This window comes from Bactrocera tryoni, chromosome 4, assembly GCF_016617805.1.
Source record: "Bactrocera tryoni isolate S06 chromosome 4, CSIRO_BtryS06_freeze2, whole genome shotgun sequence".
NCBI lineage: Eukaryota > Metazoa > Arthropoda > Insecta > Diptera > Tephritidae > Bactrocera > Bactrocera tryoni.
The window spans coordinates 66,187,537-66,200,941 of record NC_052502.1 but is presented as its reverse complement, the minus strand read 5'-3'; the positions used below and the strand labels follow the sequence as shown (position 1 = coordinate 66,200,941).

At 45.7% G+C, this 13,405-nt stretch overlaps 2 protein-coding genes across 3 annotated transcripts; both read right to left on the bottom strand.

Annotated features, from left to right (window-relative positions):
• Positions 1–652: 652 nt before the first annotated feature.
• Positions 653–3,262, bottom strand: LOC120776036 (mucin-2-like). Of its 2 annotated transcripts, XM_040106482.1 has the most exons (6): positions 3,183–3,262; positions 2,746–2,863; positions 2,556–2,669; positions 2,373–2,483; positions 2,206–2,291; positions 653–1,992 (listed from the first exon to the last, which is right to left on the bottom strand). In XM_040106482.1, exons 2-6 carry the CDS (start codon positions 2,831–2,833, stop codon positions 805–807), a joined length of 1,587 nt encoding a protein of 528 aa, XP_039962416.1. In that variant the 5' UTR covers positions 2,834–2,863; positions 3,183–3,262; the 3' UTR covers positions 653–804. The 2 variants fall into 2 exon arrangements, with proteins under 2 accessions (XP_039962416.1, XP_039962415.1); XM_040106481.1 differs by having other exon boundaries at positions 653–2,291.
• Positions 3,263–10,994: 7,732 nt separating this feature from the next.
• On the bottom strand, positions 10,995–12,943 carry LOC120774663 (mucin-2-like). The gene is made up of 4 exons (XM_040104391.1): positions 12,739–12,943; positions 12,497–12,667; positions 11,492–12,423; positions 10,995–11,435 (listed from the first exon to the last, which is right to left on the bottom strand). The coding sequence occupies exons 1-4, from the start codon at positions 12,941–12,943 to the stop codon at positions 10,995–10,997; spliced, it is 1,749 nt and encodes a 582-aa protein (XP_039960325.1).
• Between the last annotated feature and the right edge of the window lie 462 nt (positions 12,944–13,405).

Sequence of the window (13,405 nt, the reverse complement as noted above, 5' to 3'; positions counted from 1 at the left end):
AATGTAGAGCGTGCATGGAGGATGTTGAGACATTAGAACATTTTCTTTGCGAATGCCTACCCTTCAACCGGATGAGACGGGATATATTCCATGGCTTCCAGTTCTCCAACATATAAAATCATTAAGTAGCTGGGTTGGATAAAAATTTCATATTTTACCAAATTGAATGAGCTTAGGGCACTTGAGGCTCACTAAAGTCAAGAATAAAAGCAGTTTTTAAGGGATCACCTCAGTGTGAAGTTGTTTTGGGTTGCATTATCGGATAGTATGTATATACTGTAATAAACATTCTCACAAATTTTGAATTCGAAATTCAAATTATTACCATCGCTATAGGGTTTCTTGTAAAAAGGGAACGGTTTTCACTCTCAAATGAAGAGTTTTAAAGATATCCAGTTCCAAGTTGAATAGAACATTTTTAATGTCATTCTCTATTGCGCCTATTTTTTTCTACGAAAAACATATCGGGAGTTGTGCGCAGACTGGAGGCCAGGCATAAGTAGGTGTTTGAATAAGCTACGATCTACAAATCTGCAGAAGATTTAGTACTTTGGAAAATGACAATCCACCGAAGCGCAATTAAATCTTAAAAGCGCAATTGGGATAATATTACAAACGACTATACCAAACATGCTCTAAAAATTATTTGATCTATGATTGCTTCAATAAACAAGATTTTTTATTGCTATTTAACTTCACATATATGTAGATTTGAGACCACTAAATCGTTGAAAACCAGTTTCCCTCTTCGGCCTCTGCGGTTACTTAAATAGTTATACTAGTAAATTCTAGATGAAAGTGATGTTAAGTAGATCTCTGGGTAAACAAACTGAACTGTGGAAGCTGCAACGGTAAAATATTTGTTTGCGCGGGCATGAGACTAGGCACAGATCCAAACGAAAATGGTAAAGCTGCTTGTTGCGGTAAAATGTTTGATTGCACGGGTATTATGCTAGGCATGGAACCAAAGGAAAATGGTGAAGCTGCTTGTTGCGGTAAAATATTTGGTTGTATCGGCATCATAATCGGTGCGGAGGCAAAGAAAAATGGTGCAGTTGGTTGTGGCGGTGAAAGAATTGATTGCGCTGATATCATACCTGCTTGAAGTCCACAATTCTGACTTTGAGCGGCCAAAGGAATAGGAAACGAATATGGGAATGGTGGGAATGGCATATATGGCATACTTGGATAGTATGGAGGACAGTTCTGCTGAGTAGTTGGTGGATTAGGTAAGCAAGGTGGTGTCGTTGCCGGAAAGTTGCAACAATTACATGCTGGTGGTGGGCATATGGGAGAACTTGGAGCGGGGGTATCAGGTAAAGTTGGCGGCAATGTTGTAACAATAATTAGAGGCACTGTTGTTGGCTTCGTCGTAGTTAGTGTTGTTTTCAAATCGTCTACAAATATACCCGCTGTTACTGTAGGTTGAGTTGTTGGCACTGTTGTGGGATCTGTTGGTGGGGTCGTTGGTGCTAGAGTTGTTGTGAGCTGTGTTGTTGGTACAGTTGTTGGATCTGTTGGTGATACAGTTGTGGGGGCTAAAGTTGTTGTGGGCTGTGTTGTTGATACAGTCGTTGGATCTGTTGGTGATACAGTCGTTGGTGCTAAAGTTGTTGTGGGCTGTGTTGTTGGTTGAGTCGTTGGATCTGTTGGTGATACAGTCGTTGGTGCTAAAGTTGTTGTGGGCTGTGTTGTTGGTACAGTCGTTGGATCTGTTGGTGATACAGTCGTTGGTGCTAAAGTTGTTGTGGGCTGTGTTGTTGGTTGAGTCGTTGGATCTGTTGGTGATACAGTCGTTGGTGCTAAAGTTGTTGTGGGCTGTGTTGTTGGTTGAGTCGTTGGATCTGTTGGTGATACAGTCGTTGGTTCTACAGTTGTGGTAGACTGTGTTGTTGGTTGAGTCGTTGGATCTGTTGGTGCTACAGTCGTTGGTGCTGAAGTTGTTGTGGGCTGTGTTGTTGGTACAGTCGTTGGATCTGTTGGTGCTACAGTCGTTGGTGCTGAAGTTGTTGTGGGCTGTGTTGTTGGTACAGTCGTTGGATCTGTTGGTGATACAGTCGTTGGTGCTAAAGTTGTTGTGGGCTGTGTTGTTGGTTGAGTCGTTGGATCTGTTGGTGATACAGTCGTTGGTGCTAAAGTTGAGGTATGCTGTGTTGTTGGTTGAGTCGTTGAATCTGTTGGTGATACAGTCGTTGGTGCTAAAGTTGTTGGAAGTTGTGTTGTTGAATCTGTGATTCCTAAATCAGCATCTGGAGCCACCGAAGGTATAACGAATATCTGAACTTTATTTCCTTTAATATAAAATTTGTGTTTGAGAAAATAAAAAATTAGAGGAATTATTTCTTGTTTGTTTAAATTCTGTCTTTACTTACGTCCGTTAGTAGCTCTTGCTCTGCGTATAGTATTTCCACCGTGTGTCAATGACTGTAAAGAACTCCAAAAAGGACTAAGGTGTAAGAAACTTGTGGCGCTGCTGACATCTCCTGGAGAATTATAGATAGCCTTTGTGGTATTACCATAATTACTAATAAATTACTGTATAACGTAATACGTACTGACATTTTTCCTGACACTGGCTTGCAGTATTCTGCTCAAGAGTCGGTTGGGTCGCACATCAAATTCACTGGTAGCCAAATTTTTGCTGCTGGTGACATGAGGTTCATAAAGCGCTGGAAAATTGTTTTTGTTTTTTAAATTCATAATTTATGAAACTAAAATTGTGGAGTATATGATCTTCACGCTTACAAATCTGCTTTGTTCGGAATAGATGTGCTTCACTGGAATGTAGTAGGGCGAATGTTGCCACCAACAGTCTTATAGTGGCAGATGCCATCACAGTTCTTACTTTTTAGAAGTGATGTGTCTGAAAATATATGAAAGCAACTTGATATGAAAAGTGTTTATGCTTCTTTTGTTTAGCTTAATTTTTAAAGTCACTGTTATATTATATATAGTAGGCTGTATTGATCTTCAGCTTGAATTTCGCGATCGATCGTGATCTTTAGATTTTGTTATAAAGTTTTAAATGCTTAAGGATTCATCAGCTGTACAGAGATTGCTTGCAATATTAGATTTTAGAAGCTTCAGAACTATTGTATTAGTAAGCTAATTATCGTGCGCTGAGTGGATGATTTTGTTCCTATCACATGGGGTCTATATTTAATTCCCAATACTGGACTTACTTCATATATTACTGGTTTTTCTGCTGCTATCCTTTGCTGTCACATATGACGCCTTCAAGCTTGGATGCGCACTGAACTTTAGCCTCTATTATTTCAATTACCTTCACCAAATATTAACTGGCAGTGAGACGGTTTAACCGTCTGTATTTATAGATGAACGTAGCCCTGCAACGCTTTGAAATATGTGCGTACGAGCGACGAACGTGCTTATATTGATACACATAACTGTGAAACAATGAAAGCCCGTGCACTAAACTATTTTATTAAACAATTAACTAACTAATTACATGTGTTAAGTGGGGAAAAACACATTTTTCAGTGACACTGGAAAACTATAAAGAAGCATTCAAACATATTAAGATATGAAAACTTAATTGTTCATATTAATCTATTAATATTATGTACCCACCCTTCACTCTCCAAAATATTGCAGTTCCAGAGTAAGTTATGTTTACAATTTTTCCAAAGCGTGATCCATTTCGGGGTTGCCGACGTTTTTAAAGGAAAAACACATAAATCTTTTGTTTAATGGGGTATATTTATTATAATTCGAAAAAACATTATTTGGCATTTAGTTTTTGAAGATTATCTTTTTCAAATGCTAGACGCGGCTACGTCTCAGATGGTCCATCCGTTGAGGCCAATTTTCGATGACTCGTTCGAGCATTGCGACTGGTAACTGGCGAATGTAACGCATGTGTTTTGCATCAAACCTGAATCGAAGCGGGATTGTCCGCATAGACTTTAGATCCCCACAGGAGAAGCCTAACAGTGTGATATTACACGAACTTGGTGGCCAATCGACCGTCCCAAAATGGGAAATTATCTGCTCACTGTAGGGTTTTCTCAATAAATCCATTGATTGATGCGATGTGTGGGAAGTGGCGCCACCCTTTTGAAACCAAATGTCGCGAGATCAGGAGTTGCACTTTCAGGCATCAAATATTCGGCTATCATCAAAGTTGTTGACGGTTACGTTCTCACCGGTATCATATTTGAAGGAATACGAACCGATAATTCCACCGGCCCGCAAACCACACCAAACTGTTTTTTTTCTGGAAGAAATGGGAGCTTTTGAATCTCAGTTCAGGTTGTTCTTTGTCCCAAATCCAGCAATTTTGTTTATTTACATACACATTGAACCAGAAATGTGCCTCAGTGCTGAGAAAAAATTGGCTCGAAAACGTAGGATCTTCTTGGAACTATTCAAAGGCCCATAGATCAATCCCTTGGCAAGGTCGAGCGGCTTCAGTTCTTTCACAAACTGTATTTTGTGCGCTTTCACCTTAAGATCTCGACGTAAAATACGCCAAGTCGTTCCATACGTCAGTTCGAGCTTACTCTCAGCCACGGCTGCTATAATTTCTTTACTGCGTGCTGGACGTGGTCTTTCTGTCGAATATTATCCAATAATGAATGCATATTGAAGTTTTACATATCCGGACATGAGACTGACAAACCAAATATAGGTGCGGCCTATTACATACCTCTTCCTCAATGGTTCAAATTTCAGCGTTCCAAAACTGAGATATTTTACTATTATTGTAGACAATACTCGACAGATTTTAATATACAAGTATTTTCGAGACCACTAAAGAATACAACAGTATATGTGTCGCTGTTTTGTGGGTTAAATCTTTACAGAAAGAAAAATTCTATTCAAATAAACATGGAAATATGGTCGGCAACATTTTTTGTGAATATTTACTTTAGCGTTTGATACTGTTTAATGGGACGGCCAACGATTGAAAAAACTTTTTCATAACATGCATTAACTAAAGGTGAGCCCATATTAGCGATATAATCATCAAAATTTTGTAATATTACTATATATCGGTAGAGAGGTAAGTAAATATTTAAGTTCACTAAGGCTATGAAGGTTTCAAGACCGGAGCATACTCTTGTAGAACCCCCAAAGGTGATCTAGTGACCGATGCCCAGAGCTTACTTAAATTATGGAGGCAACACTTCTCCAGCCTGCTAAATGGCAGTGAACGCACACCGCCAGGAGAAGGCGAACCCGATTCCCCAATCGATGACGATGGAGCAGACGTTCCATTGCCCGACCATGAAGAAGTTCGAATAGCAATTACCCGCCTGAAGAACAACAAAGCGGCGGTGGCCGATGGATTGCCGGCCGAGCTATTCAAACACGGCGGCGAAGAACTGATAAGGAGCATGCATCAGCTTCTTTGTTAAATATGGTCGGACGAAAGCATGCCCAACGATTGTTATTTAAGTGTGCTCTGCCCAATCCACAAAAAGGGAGACCCTTCAATCTACGCCAACTACCGTGGGATAAGCCTCCTCAACATCGAGTATAAGGTTCTATCGAGCGTATTGTGTGAAAGATTAAAGCTCACCGTCAACAAACTGATTGGACCTTATCAGTGTGGCTTTAGACCTGGCAAATCAACAACCGACCAGATATTCACCATGCGCCAAATTTTGGAAAAGACCCGTAAAAGGAGAATCGACACTCACCACCTTGTCGCTGATTTCAAAGCTGCTTTCGACAGCACGAAAAGGAGCTGCCTTTATGCCGCGATGTCTGAATTTGGTATCCCCGCAAAACTAATACGGCTGTGTAAACTGACGTTGAGCGACACCAAAAGCCGTTCAATAACAAACGAGGTTTCAGACAAGGCGACTCCTTATCGTGCGACTTCTTCAACCTGCTGCTGGAGAAAATAATTCGAGCTGCAGAACTTAATCGAGCAGGTACAATCTTTTATAAGAGTGAACCGCTGCTGGCGTATGCCGATGATATTGATATCATCGGCCTCAACACCAGCGCCGTTAGTTCTGCTTTCTCCAGACTGGATAAAGAAGCAAACAGTCGTCGCACTCGCGACTTGGCTCTCACGTCACTGTTGACAGTCACAACTTCGAAGTTGTAGATAATTTCGTCTATCTTGGAAGCAGCGTAAGCACCACCAACAATGTCAGCCTGGAAACTCAACGCAGGATAACTCTTGCCAACAGGTGCTACTTCCGACTGAGTAGGCAATTGAAAAGTAAAGAGAGGACCTCTCGACGAACAAAAACCACACTCTGTAAGTCACTCATAATTCCCGTCCTGCTATATGGTATACAGGCTTGGCCGATGACAACAACTCATGAGTCGACTTTGCGAGTTTTCGAGAGGAAAGTTCTGCGAAAGATTTATGATCCTTTGTACATTGGCCACTGCGAATATCGCATTCGATGGAACGATGAGCTGTACGAGATATACGACGACATCGACATAGTTCAGCGAATTAAACGGACGAAAACACTCCAGCTCTGAACAAGATTTCGACGCAGTACCCGCCGGGGGAAGCAAAGGAAGAGGAAGACCTCCACTCCGTTGGAAGGACCAGGTGGAGAAGGACCTAGCTTCGCTTGGAATATCCAATTGGCAGCACGTAGCGAAAAGAAGAAACGACTGGCGCGCTGTTGTTAACTCGGCTATAATCGCGTAAGCGGTGTCTACGCCAATAAAGAAGAAGAAGGCTATGCTGAGTCCCAAACTCTGTTCTGATCTACATTATATATATTATTTAAGAAGTTTGGTAACTTGCTAAATATTTCCGACTTTGTAAGTTTTGAGCGGATGTGATCTAAACCTGAACAATATTTTGGGTTTTGCTGTCACTGATTCCTTAAAAATTCTCAGATCAGAGAGTGGGTAAAGAAGTTTAAAAAATATCTAGACAATTTTTCATTACGATTTTGATAAATTGATATCTTTATTTTTAGTTAAAAAATACACTTTTAGTTCACTAAAATAAATTAAACTTATTTTTTTTTTAATATATTACAACATCCCATGACAAAGGCACTCAAATTATCCATAGTTTATTGGCCGTCTAACTGGTGCACGCGATAAGAATTTACGGCTTGGCGCTGGATAATACACTGGCTTTCTGGCATAAACATTACTTCCAATGCAGCAACCATTTTGTTGAGGGGTTTCTCCTCTATTGCAACGACGACCATTGCAACGCCGCGCTGCGTAAGGTACTGGAAGTGGTTTCGGTGGCTGAACTATTCGCGGTGTTATAATCCTTGCGGGAGCTGCTTGCACCGGAAAGCAGACTATACGAGTACTTCCTCTTCTTCCAGCTGGTCCATTATCGCTTATTCTCATACAATTATTAGGTGCTGAAGCTCCGGGGTAATTTCGCATTGATGGATAACTATGAGGAACTTTAGGTCGGGAGTACACATACGAAGAACGTGGAGGAACAGGACGATATGAAGGGATCTTTACGTAGGGTGAGTGTGGTGGACATGGAACAGCTGTTGGACGTAGAGTTGGCGGCAAAGTAGGTGCAGCGGTTGGTGTTGCAGAAGGTGGCACAGTAGTTGGTGAAGTTGGTGGTACAGCTGTTGGTTCAGTAGGTGCTGAAGTTGGTGCAGCAGTAGGTGCCACAGTAGTTGGTGAAGCTGGTGGTACAGTTGTTGGTTCAGTAGGTGCTGAGGTTGGTGGTGATGTAGGCGTTGATGTTAACGATTCAGTTATTGGTTGAATAGTTGGTGCTGCAGTAGGTGGCACAGTTGTTGGTGAAGTTGGTGGTGCGGTTGTTGGTTTAGTAGGTGCTGAAGTTGGTGCAGCAGTAGATGCGGCGGTTGGTGCTGCAGTAGGTGGCACAGTAGTTGGTGAAGTTAGTGGTGCGGTTGTTAGTTCAGTAGGTGCTGAGGTTGATGCAGCAGTAGGTGCCACAGTAGTTGTTGAAGTTGGTGATACAGTTGTTGGTTCAGTAGGTGCTGAGGTTGGCGCAGCAGTAGATGCGGCGGTTGGTGCAGCAGTAGGTGGCACAGTAGTTGGTGGTAGAGTTGTTGGTTCAGTAGGTGCTGAGGTTGGTGCAGCAGTAGATGCGGCGGTTGGTGCTGCAGTAGGTGGCACAGTAGTTGATGATGTTGGTGGTGCGGTTGTTGGTTCAGTAGGTGCTGAGGTTGGCGCAGCAGTAGATGCGGCGGTTGGTGCTGCAGTAGGTGGCACAGTAGTTGGTGATGTTGGTGATACAGTTGTTGGTTCTGTAGGTGCTGAGGTTGGTGCAGCAGTAGATGCGGCGGTTGGTGCTGCAGTAGGTGGCACAGTTGTTGGTGAAGTTGGTGGTGCGGTTGTTGGTTCAGTAGGTGCTGAGGTTGGCGCAGCAGTAGATGCGGCGGTTGGTGCTGCAGTAGGTGGCACAGTAGTTGGTGATGTTGGTGATACAGTTGTTGGTTCAGTAGGTGATGAAGTTGGTGCAGCAGTAGATGCGGCGGTTGGTGCAGCAGTAGGTGGCACAGTAGTTGATGATGTTGGTGGTGCGGTTGTTAGTTCAGTAGGTGCTGAGGTTGGTGCAGCAGTAGATGCGGCGGTTGGTGCTGCAGTAGGTGGCACAGTTGTTGGTGAAGTTGGTGGTGCGAGTTGTTGGTTCAGTAGGTGCTGAGGTTGGTGCAGCAGTAGATGCGGCGGTTGGTGCTGCAGTAGGTGGCACAGTAGTTGATGATGTTGGTGGTACAGTTGTTGGTTCAGTAGGTGCTGCCGGTTGGTGCAGCAGTAGGTGGCACAGTAGATTGGTGATGTTGGTGCAGGCGTACAGTTGTGCTGGTTTGTAGGTGCTGAGGTTGGCGCAGCAGTAGATGCTGGCAGCCGTTGGTGCTGGCAGCAGTAGGTGGCACAGTAGTTGGTGAAGTTGGTGATACAGTTGTTGGTTCAGTAGGTGCTGAGGTTGGTGCAGCAGTAGATGCGGCGTTGGTTCAGTGCTGCTGCAGTAGTGTGCAGCACGGGCGGTTGGTGCAGCAGTTGTTGGTGGTAACAGTTGTTGGTTCAGTAGGTGCTGAGGTTGGTGCGGTTGTTGGTCCAGTAGGTGCACGGCTGTTGGTGCTGCAGCTGGTGGTGCGGTTGTTGGTCAGCAGTTGGTGGTGACAGTTGTTGGTTGCGCAGTAGCTCTGTGGCTGAGGTTGGCACCAGCAGTAGATGCGGCGGTTGGTGCAGCAGGTAGCTGGTGCAGCAGCATGCGGCGGTTGGTGGTTGAGTGCACAGTTGGTGGTACAGTTGTTGGTTCAGTAGGTGATGAGGTTGGTGCAGCAGTAGATGCAGCTGGCGGTTGGTGCAGCAGTAGGATTGGCACAGTAGTTAGTGAAGTTGGTGGTACAGTTGTTGGTTCAGTAGGTGCTGCAGATGCTGGCGGTTGCAGCGCAGCAGTAGATGCGCGCTGGGGTTGGTGCAGCAGTAGGCGGCACACCTGGCGATAGGCTGGTGCGGTTGTTGGTGCAGGTGCCAGGCCGCGCCAGTCGGTCAGTTGCTGGCTGGCAGCAGTTGTTGGTCCAGCAGGTGCTGCGGTTGCTTGCAGCAGTAGGCTGGTTGCTGTTGGTCTGTGCAGGCGCCGAAGTTGGCAGCAGTCCAGATGCGAAGCTGGCAGTTGGTGCCGCAGAAGGTAAGTACAGCACAGAAACTGGTGGCGGCCAGCTGGTTGGTGCAGTAGGCGATGGAACTGGTGCGTGCAGCAGGTGGCACAGTTGTTGGTAGCTGGTGGGCGGTTGTTAGTTCAGTAGGTGCTGAGGCTGGTGCCGTTGCAGGTTGGCGCAGCAGCAGATGCGGCGATTTGTGCTGCTGCAGTGGCGGTGCTACAGTGGTTGGTGCTGGTCCAGCATTGCTGAGGCTGCAGCAGTTGATGCGGCGGCTGGTGCCGCAGCAAGTGCGGCACAGCAGCTGGTGATCTGGTGGTACAGTGTTGGTCCAGCAGGTGCTGAGGTGGGCACAGTGCGGTTGCGGATTGGTGGTAAGTTGAGCAGGTGGTGGCAGGCGGTTGTTGGTTCAGTGGTCCAGCAGGCGCTGAGGCTTTCAGCAGCGCGTTGCAATGGTGCGTGCAGCGTTAGTGATACAGCTGCTGGTCCAGCTGCTGGTAGCACAGCAGTTGGTGACAGTTGGTGGTAAAGTTGTTGGTTCAGCAGGTGCTTAGATGCGAGCTGGCTGCAGTGCGGCGGTTGAGCCAGCAGCAGTGGCACAGCTTGCTGGTGAAGCTGGTGGCGCGGTTGTTACTCCAGGTGCAGGTAGCACAGTAGTTGATGCATGTTGGCGGTGATACAGTTGCTAACTGGTTCAAGTAGGAGGTGCTGAGGTTGGTGCAGCAGCAGTAGATGCGGCGGCTGGTGCTGCAGTAGGTGGCACATGTGTTGTTGGTGAAGTTGATGCAGCAGGTGGTACTGGTTTGTTGGTCCAGCAGGTGCTGAAACTGGTGCTGCGCACGCGGCGGCTGGTGGCACAGGCCAGCAGTTGGTGAAGCTGGTGGACAGTTGCTGGTCCAGGACAGTCCGAAGCAGGGCGGCACAGCTGTTGGAAAGAAAGGATTGCTGGTGCAGTAGGTGCTGAGGTTTGCACAGCAGTTGGTGATGTATGGTTGGTACAGTTGTTGGTTCAGTAGGTGCTGAGGTTGGCGCAGCAGCAGATGCGGCGGCTGGTGCCGCAGCAATATAGGTGGCAGGGTGGCAGCAGCTTGTTGGCACCAGCTTGTTGGTGAAGCTTGCGGCGCGGCAGTTGGGTCCAGCAGGTGCTGCAGTTTGAGATGCAGGCGCTTCACATTTGGTGGTGTGCATTGCTGGTCTGTTGGTGAGGATTGGTGCAGCAGGTGCAGAAGCAGATGCTGGTGATACAGTAGGTGCTGAAGTTGGTGCAGCAGTAGGTGGCAGGTGGTGCAGCACAGTAGGTGAAGAGGCTGGTGGTGATAGTTGGTGGTGCAGTTGTTGGTTCAGCGCCAGCTATGAAGTGCTGAGGTTGGCGCAGCAGCTGGTGCTGCAGCAGATGCGGCGGTTGGTGCAGCAGTAGGTGGCACAGTGATGTTAGGTGGTGCTGCAGCAGGTGCGCAGTTGTTGGTTCAACTGTTGGTCCAGCAGTCGGTGCGGTGCAGCAGATGAGGTTGGTGCAGCAGGTAGATGCGGTGAAGCGGTTGGTGCTGCGCAGTAGGTTGTTGGCGGCTGGTAGTTGGTGAGGCCGAGGTTGGTGCAGTTGGTGGAAGCTGCGCTGGTTGTTGGTTCAGTAGGTGCTGAGGTTGGTGCAGCAGTAGATGCGGCGCAGTTGAGCGGTTGCTGCAGCAGTAGGTGGTGATGCTGGTGATAGCTGGTAGTGAAGTTGGCGGCGCGACTACTGGTCCAGCAGGTTGTTGGTTGCAGATGCCGCGGCTGGCGCCGCAGCAGCAACAGGTTGGTGGCAACGCCACGGTTCAGTGAGGTGCTGATATGCAGCAGCAGATGCGGTTGGTGCTGCAGTAGGCGGCACAGCAGCTGGTAGTTGGTGATGCGCGCAGTTGGTGGTACGGGTTGTTGGTTCCATTAGGTGCTGAGGTTGGTGCAGCAGTAGATGCGCCGGTTGGTGCTGCAGTAGGTGCCACCGTAGTTGGTGGTACAGTTGTTGGTTCAGTAGGTGATGAAGTTGGTGCAGCAGTAGATGCGGCGGTTGGTGCAGCAGTAGGTGCCACAGTAGTTGGTGAAGTTGGTGATACAGTTGTTGGTTCAGTAGGTGCTGAGGTTGGCGCAGCAGTAGATGCGGCGGTTGGTGCTGCAGTAGGTGGCACAGTAGTTGGTGATGTTGGTGGTACAGTTGTTGGTTCAGTAGGTGCTGAGGTTGGCGCAGCAGTAGATGCGGCGGTTGGTGCTGCAGTAGGTGGCACAGTAGTTGGTGAAGTTGGTGGTACAGTTGTTGGTTCAGTAGGTGCTGAGGTTGGCGCAGCAGTAGATGCGCCGGTTGGTGCTGCAGTAGGTGCCACCGTAGTTGGTGGTACAGTTGTTGGTTCAGTAGGTGATGAAGTTGGTGCAGCAGTAGATGCGGCGGTTGGTGCAGCAGTAGGTGCCACAGTAGTTGGTGAAGTTGGTGGTACAGTTGTTGGTTCAGTAGGTGCTGAGGTTGGCGCAGCAGTAGATGCGGCGGTTGGTGCTGCAGTAGGTGGCACAGTAGTTGGTGATGTTGGTGGTACAGTTGTTGGTTCAGTAGGTGCTGAAGTTGGTGGTGAAGTAGGCTTTGATGTTAGTGATTCAGTTATTTGTTGAATAGCTGGTGCAGTTGGTGCTGCAGTAGGTGTCACAGTAGTTGTAATTGTCAGTGTTGTGTTAGCTGGTGCAGTTGGCGGTACCGTTTGTGGTGCACATGGTGGCATAGTTGGTGGCGTCATTGTTGTTACGCTGGTCGTTGGTTCATAGGGTAATGTGACTTCTTCAGTGGGCGCCTCGCCAGGAATAATGAAGATTTGACCGTGTCTTATTCTTATATGATGGCCTTTGTAGTGAGGAGGAATTTACATTGTCTTTAATCAAATCTTGTTATTTAATGTAAACTTTCAAATACCAACCGATTTCTGAAATTTCCGTGCGATTTTCTGTATCATTTACAGACCTAATCGTGCGTTTACCATTTAAAGGCTGGTATGCTACTTTCATATGAGACGTAGGTGTCTCTAGTTTAGGAATAGGACTGAGAAAGTGTTCGGAAAGGTCACTTCTTTCTTTTGCCCATTTAAGTACTGCAAATTATATACAGACAATTACTTATAGCCTGGTGAATTCAATAATTACTTATTTTTGTTATACTTACGCCTCTGGATTATGCTGCTTTTACTGGTTTTGAATTGAAGTGCTTTAAAATTGGTTTTATTTTGTAATCTCTTAGCCAGAACAACAATATTTAGTTTAGTTTTCATTGGCAGTTTTTGAAATCTTTCTTCAGCCTCAACCAGTTTGGTGCCATACCAGATCCATATCGCTATGGCCATTAGCAGCCAACTGGTCACGAACCTCATATTTATATTGTTTAAATTCTTATTTTACGCTTAACGCTATAATTTTATAGAAAAATTATATCAAAACTTTACAAATATGTCTAATCTTTATATGTCTAGTTAAAAAATATAAGTTTTTAATTTGTCTCCTCTCGCTCTTTATATACAGGAAATTTTGCTGTTTGTCTTTTTCTTAATATCTACTTTTGTGTTTGTTAATTTTTACTAATATTCATTAATACCCTTGACAGGTTCTGGTATTACTTGGTAGCTCTTGTAGTAGATCTAAAACTAACCTACTAAAATTATCAGGATTCCACTTAATTCTAGCACTCTTTGATTCTACAAATTATGTGTGTCTAATCAAGTAATACAATGCAACCAATTTGGCATATTGAAATGTAGTTAAAATGGAACGAAATATGATGTACCCAGCTAATCTCTATTATTGACTTCAATTGGATTACAAACAATTGCTTTTCC

What these genes read in the sequence shown, in the direction of transcription:
- LOC120776036 (XM_040106481.1), bottom strand. Translation starts at nt 2,833, where the DNA reads ATGGCATCTGCCACTATAAGACTGTTGGTGGCAACATTCGCCCTACTA. An exon ending in ATTCCGAACAAAGCAGATTT is followed by an intron (nt 2,670 to 2,745) that starts GTAAGCGTGAAG and finishes ACAATTTTCCAG; the next exon opens with CGCTTTATGAACCTCATGTC. An exon ending in CAGTGTCAGGAAAAATGTCA is followed by an intron (nt 2,484 to 2,555) that starts GTACGTATTACG and finishes ATAATTCTCCAG; the next exon opens with GAGATGTCAGCAGCGCCACA.
- LOC120774663 (XM_040104391.1), bottom strand. Translation starts at nt 12,943, where the DNA reads ATGAGGTTCGTGACCAGTTGGCTGCTAATGGCCATAGCGATATGGATC. An exon ending in AAGCAGCATAATCCAGAGGC is followed by an intron (nt 12,668 to 12,738) that starts GTAAGTATAACA and finishes TATAATTTGCAG; the next exon opens with TACTTAAATGGGCAAAAGAA. An exon ending in CACGGAAATTTCAGAAATCG is followed by an intron (nt 12,424 to 12,496) that starts GTTGGTATTTGA and finishes CTCACTACAAAG; the next exon opens with GCCATCATATAAGAATAAGA.